A 12400-nucleotide genomic window follows, 5' to 3' on the forward strand; every position below is an offset into this window, starting at 1 on the left:
CTGATTCATGGATAAAGTCCCTGAGATTTTGCTTTCTGTATTTACTCTTGTCAGATGATCTGATGATAGGTCTAGAAACAGCAAGAGAACTCTCTTATCAAGAAAATCAGAAAGCTTATGGGAATTTCCTGTCAGTCCAGTGGTTAGGACTTTCACTGTCAGGGCCAGGGTTCGATCCCAAACAAGCAGACAATATCAGAAATGTTAGATTTTTTTTTCTCCTGAGTAGTTTGTAATTTGGAAAAGCTGAAATGGTCTAGAAAGAGAGGTCATTGTTTTGCTAAGGGAGGATGAAAATGATATTAATAGAAATGCTAGCTAAGGCTGTATCTCTGTTTAACATAGCAGTCAGCGTTAATAGCATTTTCTAGGCAAGCCTGGCTTGATTCAGATGGTTGGCGGGTTACTTTGTTACAGATACTCAGATTGGTTTGGTGAGATTGCATGTGGCATAATAGACTTATTGAATACATTTGCTGAGAAGCAGTGGCTTAAGTAACAATAAAGATCTACAATGGTTTCTTACATGTCTATAAATAGGATCGATGCAGGGGTCTAATGGCATCACTAGAGTCAGTCTTTGCCTTTCTTCTTTGGCAGCCTTGCCATTTTGGTCTTTTTACCTTGGACTCTTACTTTTCACGTTGCTGGATGGTTTTTTGCAGTTTTTGCCATCATACCCTAGAAATGCTGGGAGGGAAGAATTTTTTCTTCCTGTGACTATTTTATTAGGGAGGACAATTTATCCAGGAATGTTCCCTTGCCTCAGGAGATTTCTTCTCAGTTTCATTGACCAGAATTAGATCATATGGTCTCTTGGTTATGAAAGAATCTGGAAAAGTGAGGTAATGCTGAAGTGGGGAGGTGATGGCTGTTGGGTAAGCAAGCGGTCACTGCTCTGAGAAGCTAGAGCTAGTTAACTCTCTGTAATTAAAATGCATTAAAGTGCTTTTACATGAAGATCTCATGCCAGCACTAGAACATTTCTCTGTGTAGGTCCTTTTGTCTATACTGTTAAGCTCTTTTTTCCTCTTATTTCTTTTGGAATATTTTGCCATTTATACTAAATTTGCACTTTTAAAATAACATCTGTCATCAGAAGCTGAGGAGAATTTCTTAAGTAAGAAAGACACCAAAGTTTGTATTTTGTGTAAAAGGCAGTGCTTTCTGTCACTTCTTGTGTTTCATTGTTGTACTGTGATTTTCATTGTTACAGGAGTTATGATATGGTAGTTTACTTACACATTTTCCATTGCAGAATTTCTGGATGTAGCTTAAGATACTTTGAGGGAAAGGTAAAGGTCAGACAGGTACATCTTTAAGATATTAAATATTCATTTTAGATCCTGGTTAGATTACAGCATCCCAAACTTTATAGAACAAGCTATTTTCCCCCATAATTTTCCAATTAGGTTATCTAGACTCTACTCCCACTTTCTGTAACTGCTAGTCAGGGCTTGAAAGGGGCTCATGATCACTATGACCAGAACTTGGTGATAGTGACACAGTGTTCTAGGGTTGTGGCTGATAAACTTCCTGAAACTGAATATGGCTGCAGTGAACAAGAGTGTCGAAGGATTGGCTGTTTGGCCATTGGAGGGACTTAGCTTCCAGCTTGACTCCTGAGAGCACTGGATAACTGGTATACTGATTGAAGCTCTCGTTAGAAACTTACTAACGCTCCTATCTAGGACTTGAAAATATTAAAGGAAAATTACCTATTTATTACTTATTATATTAATTTTTGTCAATATGATATTTTTTAAAGTTCAGAACTGGTTTTTTTTTTTTTTTGGTCTATATTGGTACTAGGACCATATTATTTTTCAGATACATCTTATTTTGTACAAGAATAGGATGTCCCCCCCACCCCAGATCTCTGATTTTTTAAATTATTATTATTATTTAGATTTGGTTACATTAGAATCCTCAGAAAAAACGCAGAGAATCTGTAATTCTCTTCATAGCTGCCATATGGAGTCTATATTCCTATAAGGACTTTATCTGGATCCACTTGCCTGTGTTGAAGCTTCCTATTATTTTAATGATCAGTTTTGTTGCGGCTTCAATACAGGCAGTCTTTTACTGCATGTTTGTAAAGCTCTTTTTCCATATCATTTGAGAGAAAATAAGATACTACCACTGGGAAACAATCTGTTTAAAATTTTCTATCCATTCCTTTTCTCTGGAGAATTTTTTTTATCCATAGCTTTTAGAGCTGATCTTCAAAAACAAGTCTCCATTCAACTCAGATAGAGTTGGTTGTGTATATAGTTAAGAGTTCTCTGTGCACCTAATGGGCTACTGTGGTGGATCAGAAGGTAAAGAATCTGCTTGCATTGCAGAAGACTGGGTTTGATTCTTGGGTCAGGAAGATTCCCTGGAGAAGGAAAATGGCAACCCACTCCAGTATTCTTGCCTGGAAAATCCCATGGACAGAGGAGCCTGGTGGTCTGCAGACCATGGGGTCACAAGTAGCTGGACAGGACTGAGAGACTAACACACACATCCATCTAAATAGTGGAAAACTCAAAGAGAACTATTAGAGAAGTGTGATTTTCCATGTTATGGAAGTCATGTTGCCATTTCCCACAGTCATTTTATCTTATATATTTAATCCATAGGAAATTTAATCCTTATGTTGTTCAGGTCACTCAGTACAATTGCTTTAATAGGGGTTTTGTTTTCAGGTTTTCTTTACTGACAAGGTCTTAGATCTTTGATTTCTTGATCCTGTTGGAATTACGTTCTAGTTCCTCCTGTCTTCCTCTCCACTCTTATGATGAGCTAATCATGTGCAACAGTTCTTGAACTTTTACATACTGACACTTCGCAGCAGAGTGCCAAGTGATATCGAATGCTTTTTTGAGGTCTTTCTGAGCTCTGATAATATCTTTTGAGTTTTGCCTTGGAATATCTATTATGGTGGGAAACGTTCGGTCAGGTTGGAAAATTAAAGATGTCACCAGGGTTTATGAACAAAAACTATATTGAATCCAAGTTTATTTTACATTTGAATTCATGATTCAGAGCCAAAAGAGATTTATTAATAGAACTTGGTTTCAGATTTTTTTGGAATGGTGTTTCTCAAGGAATTTGAAAATAATGTGGAGCATTGTTGGTATCAGAATGGCATGGGGAATATTTTTGGCATTAATGGAAGGGAGCAGAGATACTGTGTGTCTTGAATGTTGGGACAATCCTGACAGTGATGTTTTATCAGAACTTCCTCAATGTGATTGAGGAGCCCTTGGGATGAAGTGTTAAAATTTATGCCAAATCATATCAGGTAAATTAGTTTGTTTTTTTTTTAAGATATAATTGACAGAGTAAACTGCATATAAAATGTTTGAGTGATAGATTTAGATGTGTTACACCATGAACCCATCACCACAGTGAAGATAGTGAACATCCCTCTTACACTCAAAGGTTTCCTCTTCATAATTCCTCCTGCTTCTCTCCCAGCCCCCGGTAACCTGTGACCTGCTTTCTGTAACTATAAGTTAATTTGCATTTCTGGAGTTTTATATAAATGGAATCATATAGCATGTGCTCTTTTTCTGGCTTCTTTCCACAGTTATTTTGAGATTCACCCATTAATTTGTGTTACTAAATTTCCTTATTGCTGAGTAGTATTCCATTGTATAGACACAGTAATGTGTCTAGTCATTCACCTGTTAATGGACATTTGAATAATGTTCACTTCGGGGCTCTTGAGAAGAAAGCTGTTCAAGAACATTCATATGCAAACCTTTATGTGAACATATGCTTCCTTTTTTCTTGTGTAAACACCTATGAGTATTATAGCTGGATAAAATGGTTATGTATGTGTTACTATTAAAGACACTACCTCACTGTTTTCCAAAGTGATTGTACTGTTTTCCCTTTGTACCAGCAGTTTCTCTACATTCTTGTGATCTTGGTCTGGTCAGTTTTTTAAATTTTAGCTTTTTTAGTAGATGTGTAGTGATATCTCATTATGGTTTTAATTTGTATTTCATCTGTTACCAGTGATGTTGAGCATCTTTTCATGTGTTTGCCATCGGTATGTCTTCTTTGTTGAGGTACCTAGTCAAATCATTCTTAAAAATTAGGTTTTTAAAAATTTATTGTCTTGATAGTTCTTTATGTATTCTGGATATGAGTCCCTTATCAGATACATACATTGCCAATATTTTCTTTCAGCTTATGGTTGTCTTTTCATCGTCTTAATACCTACTGAAGTTGTTTTGGTGAAGTATACTTTATTGATCTGTTCTTTTGTGGATTTTGTTTTTGGTGTCATTTTCGAAATCTTTGCCTAATGTCAGGTCATAAAGATTTTCCTTTAAGTTTTCCTTTATAGATTTTAAAGTTTTAGATGATACATTTAGATCTGTGATGTATCTTGAGATAATTTTTGTTTATGGTGTCATGTACATATTAAAGTTAATTACCTGGTGGCTCAGATGGTAAAGAATCTGCCTCCAATGCGAAGACCCAGGCTTGATCCCTGGTTTGGGAAGATCCCCTGGAGAAGAGAAGGGAATGGCTACCCACAGTATTCTTGCTTGGAGAATTCCATGAACAGTGGAGCCTGGTGGGCTGTAGACTCTGGGGTTGGAAAGAGTTGGACATGACTGAGCAACTAACACTTTCACTTTCATTATTATTATAATTATTTTGACAAATGGATATTCCCTTGTTTTGACACCATTTTGAAAAGATTTATCTTTTCTTTTTTGCACCTTTGCTAAAAATCAGTTCTTATATAACAGGTCCCGAAATCAGGTGGTTAGTTCTGAACTTTGCTCTTTTTCAAAGCTGCTTTGGCTTTTCTAAGCTGTTTGCTATACATTTTAGAAGAAAAATTTCAATTTCTAACAACAAAAAAAGCCTACTGGGGTTTTGGTTGGGATGGCTTTGAATCTGTAGACTAATTTACTGCTTATTTTGTTTTTTAATTTCTCTCAGCAGCATTTTGTAGTTTTCTTTGTATGTGTTTCTCACATGTTTCGTCAAACTTGTCCCTAAGTATTTGTTTTTTGAAACTCTTGTAAAAAATGTTGTTTTCAAAACTTGCTCTCCAATCAGGTCTTGTCCAATAAGCATGTGGCTCCTGACCATCTGTTGCAAATCTGCCAACGCATCGGTCCCATGCTGGATAAAGAGATCCCACCCAGCATTTCAAGAGTCACTTCTTTACTTGGGGCAGGAAGGCAGTCTTTGCTACGTACAGCAAAAGGTACCTTAATTTGAAGAAGTGTTCTGCTTTGTATTACTAGCTTAATAATTACTATAATTGTGAAGTAATGTAAGCATTGTGGAAGAAAGGTGATATGTAACTAAAAACCATGCTGTGGACTATAAAATTCTCTGCATTTAGCCTAGGCATTGATTTCTATTACGTCAGTGTTTAATGGGTCCTTCTGCATTTAAAAAATGATAAAGGTATAGATGTTAAGCTCAAAAGCTTGAATTTATTATGAGATGTGTTTGAGGTTTTATCAATGTGAGTTCTTAATTTTCCATTTTGTAGCTCACTTATAACTTCATTGAATGTAATTGTATGTGTCTAATAAACTTTAAATGCTAGAAGTATTTCATTTGATATTTAGATTCTGCAAGCCCTTTGTTACAAGGGGAAGTGATTTTCTAAATTTGGTAGCATTTTGAAAATGAGCACCAAAAATGTACAATTGCATGGTTCTTTTTCCACCAATTGAATTTTTTGCGAAATTTTGTGGTAGCAAAATGTTTGGAATAGCTGTTTTTCTGTTAGCTTGGTATAAATCACTTAGACTGAGTATATGTATGTGATACGATCTATGTATACAACGTGGCTTAACCGCTAATGGGCAAGAAATGTTGGCTCTTCTGATCCTGAGTATCCATCACGTTCATCCCTCATGATTATTTTTAAGATCTGTTGCTGTTGTGATGCTGCCTCTTAGATGCTCCACCAGTATAAAGTTTGACTGAGAAAGAACAACCCTTCCTCTTGGTTCCATGCCAGACTGGTTTGTCAGCTTTAGTTGTTTTTCAGTACTCTATTGTAGTCACGCCACACTGTGGCTCGAATCAGGAAACTGTTCATATTCCTCCTTTTTCTGTGTTCTACTCAACTTGTAATTATTCTATTTTAGGTTGTTATATAGTAGTTGCTTGGGTAGCCTGTTTTCTTCTGTTTTCTTTACTTGTGTCAAGCTCAATGTTGTTTTGTGACGAGCATTGCTTTAGAACTGGCAGACTGTAGAAGAAGCTCTTCAGCAAGCTGTCCTAGGGTAGGGACTATATTTCTCTGTTTGTTTGTACTAGTGACATGAGAGGATGCCTTGTAACTGATATTGATAGTGGTAATGAATTCATTCCTGTAAAACATGATATGCCTGTTAGTTTGGGGCACCCGAGGCTCAGTGGAGGTTTATATAATGCCTTTCTTCCCTTCCTCCTCCAGTTCTGCAGAAGCTAATTTCTAGCACAGCATACTCTGTGCTCTGCTGCTGTCTCCTCTAGAGGGGGTTAGACAGTTTTCTTTGTGTATTTGCTAAGAGGGATAGGACTTCAGAATTAAGTCTTCAGACTCACAGGTCCTACATGTGCTCTTGTGTAAAGGATTGTCTATGATCCTAAAACAAGAGGAAAGCCATTTGTCAATACTAAGGAGATTAAAGTCATGGTAATATTGGCCAGCATTAATTTTAAACTCAGTAACATTTAAATAATTAAGTCAAGGATTTTCATATAAATGAAAAAAAAAAATTTCCTTACAAAAATGTCCATTATGGGAAAATTGGATCAGTTGCGAGTAAGACCTTTATCACTAATGATTGTATGGTGTAATTCTGTGATGAAAAATAAAAATCCATTTGGCATTGAGTAGGACTTGGAGTCAAAAGATCTGGTTTTATGGTCCATCTTGACAAGTTATTTGCAGTGGATCTCTTTAAAGGTCCTGGAACCTTTGAGCCTCAGTTACCTCACTTGTAAATTGGCTATAATACCTACCTCACAGGGTTGTTGTGAGGATTCAATGAGATAATGTATGTAGAAAGCACTTTGTAAATTGTAAAGTGCTACACAAATGTTAGTTGTTGTTGTTGTATCTGAGATGTCTTAATTTTTTTTTTTTTCCTTCAGAAATAGTCTAATAAACCTCTAGGGCTTTTCTGTTAAAGTATATTAGTTGGTAAACCTTTTAATAAACAGTTTATTACAATATACGTAAGTATTCTATAAAATCTTTCTTGGGGTTAACTTTCAAGATTTTATGTGTATCTAAAATTCATTTTAAAGACTGCAGGCACACAGTTTGGAAGGGCTCTGCCTTTGCTGCTCTTCATAGAGGAAGACCTCCTGAAATGCCGGTGAATTATGGTTCCCCACCAAATCTTGGTAAGTGAGGTTGACTTTTCAGTTGTCCAAAATAATTTTTTAATTTCTTGACCAACTTTGTAACTGTTGTATTAAAACTTCAAAGGAGGTGCTGGTAATGTTTCAGATAATTGCTTTCCTAAAATTATTACTAAAAGTAATAAAAGGTAATGAAAAACAATCTTATTTAATAAATCTGTACTAGTGCTTATAGTCGGAGAAGGCAGTGGCACCCCACTCTAGTACTCTTGCCTGGAAAATCCATGGACGGAGGAGCCTGGTAGGCTGCAGCCCATGGGGTCACACAGAGTCGGACACAACTGAAGCAACATAGCAGCAGCAGCAGCAGCAGCAGCAGCGCTTATAGTAGAACAGAATAGGGAAGAAACTTCATTGTTAGGATTTCTCAAGTGTTAATTTTTGTGGCCCTCTAGAAATTGTTTTGGAGTTTTTCTTAGCTTCTCACCTACTGGCTTCTCCTTAACTGTTTTCATGTTTTTATTTCCTAGTGGAGATCCATCGAGGAAAACAACTCACAGGGTGTTCCACTTTTAGCACAGCGTTCCCAGGAGCTATGTATCAGCACATAAAAATGCACAGGAGGATTCTCGGACATCTGTCTGCTGTTTACTGTGTAGCATTTGATAGGACAGGACATAGAATCTTTACAGTGAGTTACCATTTTAAAGTCAATTTGGTATCATTTGGAGCACTTTAGTGTGCCTCACGATTATCTATGAAAGCTTAATTAAATATGTCTTTTCCTTTTCTCAGAAAATTTGACTTGGTCTGGTGTGGGGTCTGTGCATTTTTGGATTTTTATTTGCATTTTTATTAAGTATCCCCTGTAATTCTGAAGCAGATAATCAGGCCTTGTATGGTGTTTGTGGATCACCTACAGCTCATTCTAGACGTACTGAATTAGGTTCTAGTGTGTATTAATCAAAACAATCCAAAAAATCCCCCTACATTAATCAGAAAGACCCTCTCCCCTCAAAATCCAGATGTCTACAGGTGATTCATATTCACATTGATTACTCGTGGTCTGGGGAAATTGATTAACACTGAAAGATTATTTCATAATTATTGTAAAACTACATGTAAATTTTTGGAATTTAACTTACGATTTCAGTGTTTTAAGGGAAAGTTAGGATGGATAAGAAGTTTAGATTTCATTTTTCTGTTGTTGAGATTCACAGTTGATATTCAGTTATTTTCTGGATGGATGGATACTGGATGGTACTATAAATTTGAGACTCTATTGCTTATTTATTTAAAATGAGGGCTTTAGTCCCATTATTTTTTGTTTTGGAATTGCCATTTACTCCACTTGTGAAACAGAACTGTCTTAACTAATACTTACCAAGTTATTTAACTTAATGTGAACTAAACAAACATTTAAGTTTGTTAACTGAAATGGGTGAGCCTTGGACTTTTAATTGGACTTATTACATGGCAGAGAATTTGGAGATAATAGTATTTATAATAGGTCTAAGCCATAGAAATGAAAACTGCAAGAATGTATCTTTTTTATTTGAAGAAGAAAAAACATTGTAAGTGTTCTTGGCCATCAGATTCATAATTTACAGAGTATTCTACAGTTGGAAAGAGAGGAGGAGATAACAGACATCTAATTTGTGTGACAAGTGAATGGTATTTTTTTAAATGAAATATAAGACTTGCTATATTAACATTTTATCTTGGGGTATATTTTTTCTTAGGGTTCAGATGATTGTTTGGTGAAGATTTGGTCAACTCACAATGGCCGCCTGTTGTCCACATTAAGAGGTCATTCTGCAGAAATTTCAGATATGGCAGTAAACTATGAGAATACAATGATTGCTGCAGGGAGCTGTGATAAAATAATTAGAGTGTGGTGCCTGAGAACCTGTGCTCCAGTTGCTGTGCTCCAAGGACACACAGGGTCAATTACATCTTTACAGGTAAAACCCCCTTTAGTGTGCACATTTGTGTAGTGTCTCCTTTGCATTTAAATGGTCATTATCTTTGGAGATGAGAAATAGCGAGATGTTTAGTAATTACATGATCTATTTTAAATTTAGTAATCAGGAAAAATATAATCAGTCATAGTTCCATGAATCTTGGAAGGGTGATGTAATAGATACCTGATGCTGTTAAGAGCTCTACTGGGATGACTTACTATTTCCTTTAGGTTTACAGTTGAACTGAGTGAGTGGCAATTATACACTCATGGTGACAGGTTAAAAATTTTTCTCCCTTAAAATTTGTGGATTTTGATAAGTTGATTAAATTGGCTGAAATATATATTTTTCTTTATTGTGGACATTAATTTTTTGAACCGTATAGATGGTAGACAAAATAGTATGATGAGCCTTTATGTGTCCATCATCCCTGGCCAGTTCTTCTTCATCTATTTCACCTTGTACCTAAAGCAAATGCTAGATTTCATATCATTTCATCTGTAAATGCTTCAGTATGTCTACTGTGTTTTATTAAAAACACAACCAAAAACATTATCATCACACTTGTTTGTTGATGTTCAAATTTCAAATAGTTTCATAAATGGACTTCCCTGATGGCTCAGCTGGTAAAGAATCTGCCTGCAGTGTGGGAGTCTTGGGTTCAATCCCTGGGTTGGGAAGATCCCCGGAGAAGGGAAAGGCTACCCACTCCAGTATTCTGGCTTGGAGAATTCCGTGGACTGTATAGTCTGTGGGGTCTCAAAGAGTCAATCACGACTCTTTCATAAATAGCATTATTTTATTTAGTTTGAATTAGGAACCAAAGTCAATACCTTACAATTGGTTGCTATACATTAGAAGAATTTTACCACAAGTTTCACCATCTTGTCCAAGTTTTTGGGCAGTTTCTTTGTTGAGGAAATTGGGTTTATAGAGTTCCCACAGTTTGGGTACCATTTGCTTCCTTGTAGAATAGATTAACATGTTTCTCTATGTTTCTTTTAAGTTGGTTGTTGGATCCAGAGTAGTAGTTTATTTAATGCTTATGAGAGTCACTTGCAGGCTTTGTTTAAAACACAGATTGCTAGGCCCCACTGCTTAAGATTTTGATTGATTCAGAATGTTGGAGGTAGGTGAGGATCATTGATTGAAAATAAAAGAGGCTTGGTTACCTTAATGCATATGCTCTTCCAGGTGGTCTCTCTGTAGTTGTCTTAGATCTATTAGTTCTGAGAATGGTAATATTCAGTCACTTTTTAGAAATTACGTTTTGTTAGTAGGTAATGATTTATAAGGCCTTTTAAGGCATGTTGTTGCCTCTGATTTGAGTTTGATTAAACAAGGTGAGTGGTTTCATTTTCATATGTGAATTTACCCAGGCTGTATGTTGAGTGGCCTATAAATAGATTTAGTCTGAAGTCTGTCATAAAAGTGACTTTTCTCAACTCCTGTGGTCAATATTCTTAAAGAACAGAGACTGCAAACTTGTTTTTTAAGGATGACAACTAAAATTGGGATTGAGTTTTACTATGAATATTGGAGGAAAATCTTTGGTTTGCCTATTTATTTTTTGACAGTGAGTATATTGTTCTCTAGAGGACTTTATAGGTTAAAAATTAATTCATATCCTAGCTGTGTTCCACAGGTTTTAAAATTTTAAAGTTTGTTATGAACTTGTAGACAATATCACAGCAACATTTGTAGTTTGTAGTTTGTGAGTGTATCTGTTTTAAAATCGTTATGGAATTGTTCAGTGTGAGAGTGAAGCTCTGGTCTTCAGTGAAAGCCTCATTGTTTTGATAATAGGGGCCCACCTGTATTTATCACCTACCAAAGATATCAGAAAATTTACTTGTATGGTAGTAAGTTTTTATACATCAGAAGGCTTATCTGTGCTTGCTAGTGGTTACTCTGAAGTTCAAACACAAACAAGTGCATGATACATTAATCTTTTTCATGTTCTTTGCCCTGTTGTTACTGGCATGTATAAACCATCCTAATTGTAGTAACAGCTTTCTTTTTTTATTAAAAAAAGATAAGTAATATTGTTTGCCAAAAAAACTAGACAGTAGTTAATAGCAAATAATATTTAAAACTTCCATAATCTTACCATTTAGAATAATCCCTGTCAATATTTCAGTACATAACCTTTCTCATGGGTAGCAGTATGCAATATCACTTATAATTTACGTTCTCAGTAGTGTTAGTATTAGACTATCTGGGTTAGAGTTAGAACCTTTTGTCTAAGAGTATCAAGTAACAATTGGAGGAGGAAATGGCAACCCACTCCAGCGTTCTTGCCTGGAGAATTCCAGGGACGGAGGAGCCTGGTGGGCTACCGTCTATGGGGTTGCACAGAGTCGGACACGACTGATTCGACTTAGCAGCAGCAGCAGCATCAAGTAACATTCTTGAGGAGTAAGAGACATAATGCCTAGCTGGAAACTATTAACAGAAAAGTTGGATGAAGGTGAAAAAGTATCCAGAGTACTAATCAGTTCAGTAGCTCAGTCGTGTCCAACTCATTGTGACCTCATGGACTGCAGCACGCCAGGCTTCTCTGTTCATCATCAACTCCTGAAGTTTGCTCAAAGTCGTGTTCGTCAAATCGGTGATGCCACTCAGCCATCTCATCCCCTGTCGTCCCCTTTTCCTCCTGCCTTCAATCTTTACCAGCATTAGAGTCTTTTCTAAGGAGTCAGTACTTCGCCTCAGGTGGCCAAAGTATTGGAGTTTCAGCTTCAGCATCAGTCCTTCCAATGAATATTTGGGACTGATTTCCTTTAGGATTGACTGGTTTGATCTCCTTGCAGTCCAGGGGACTCTCGAGTCTTCTTCAGCACCATATTTCAAAACCATCAATTCTTTGGCGCTCAGCTTTCTTTGTGGTCCAACTCGTACATCCATACATGACTATGGGAAAAACCATAGCTTTGACTAGATGGACCTTTATTGGCAAAGTTAATGTCTCTGCTTTTTAATATGCTGTCTAGGTTGGTCATAGCTTTTCTTCCAAGGAGCAAGTGTCTTTTAATTTCATGGCTACAGTTACCATCTGCAGTGATATTGGAGCCCAAGAAAATAAAGTCTGTCACTATTTCCAT

General features: G+C 36.4%; 1 protein-coding gene across 1 annotated transcript in view; it reads left to right on the forward strand.

Moving 5' to 3' along the window:
* Positions 1–12400, forward strand: part of BRWD1 (bromodomain and WD repeat domain containing 1) — a 123813-nt gene that overhangs the window by 14029 nt on the left and 97384 nt on the right. Inside the window, exons 5-8 of the mRNA XM_040232432.1 lie at positions 5074–5224; positions 7276–7374; positions 7863–8023; positions 9075–9296. Of these exons, the coding sequence (XP_040088366.1) occupies positions 5074–5224; positions 7276–7374; positions 7863–8023; positions 9075–9296 (633 nt within the window). The remainder of the gene's footprint in view (positions 1–5073; positions 5225–7275; positions 7375–7862; positions 8024–9074; positions 9297–12400) is intronic.

This window comes from Oryx dammah, unplaced genomic scaffold (genome assembly GCF_014754425.2).
Source record: "Oryx dammah isolate SB20612 unplaced genomic scaffold, SCBI_Odam_1.1 HiC_scaffold_2, whole genome shotgun sequence".
Lineage (NCBI taxonomy): Eukaryota > Metazoa > Chordata > Mammalia > Artiodactyla > Bovidae > Oryx > Oryx dammah.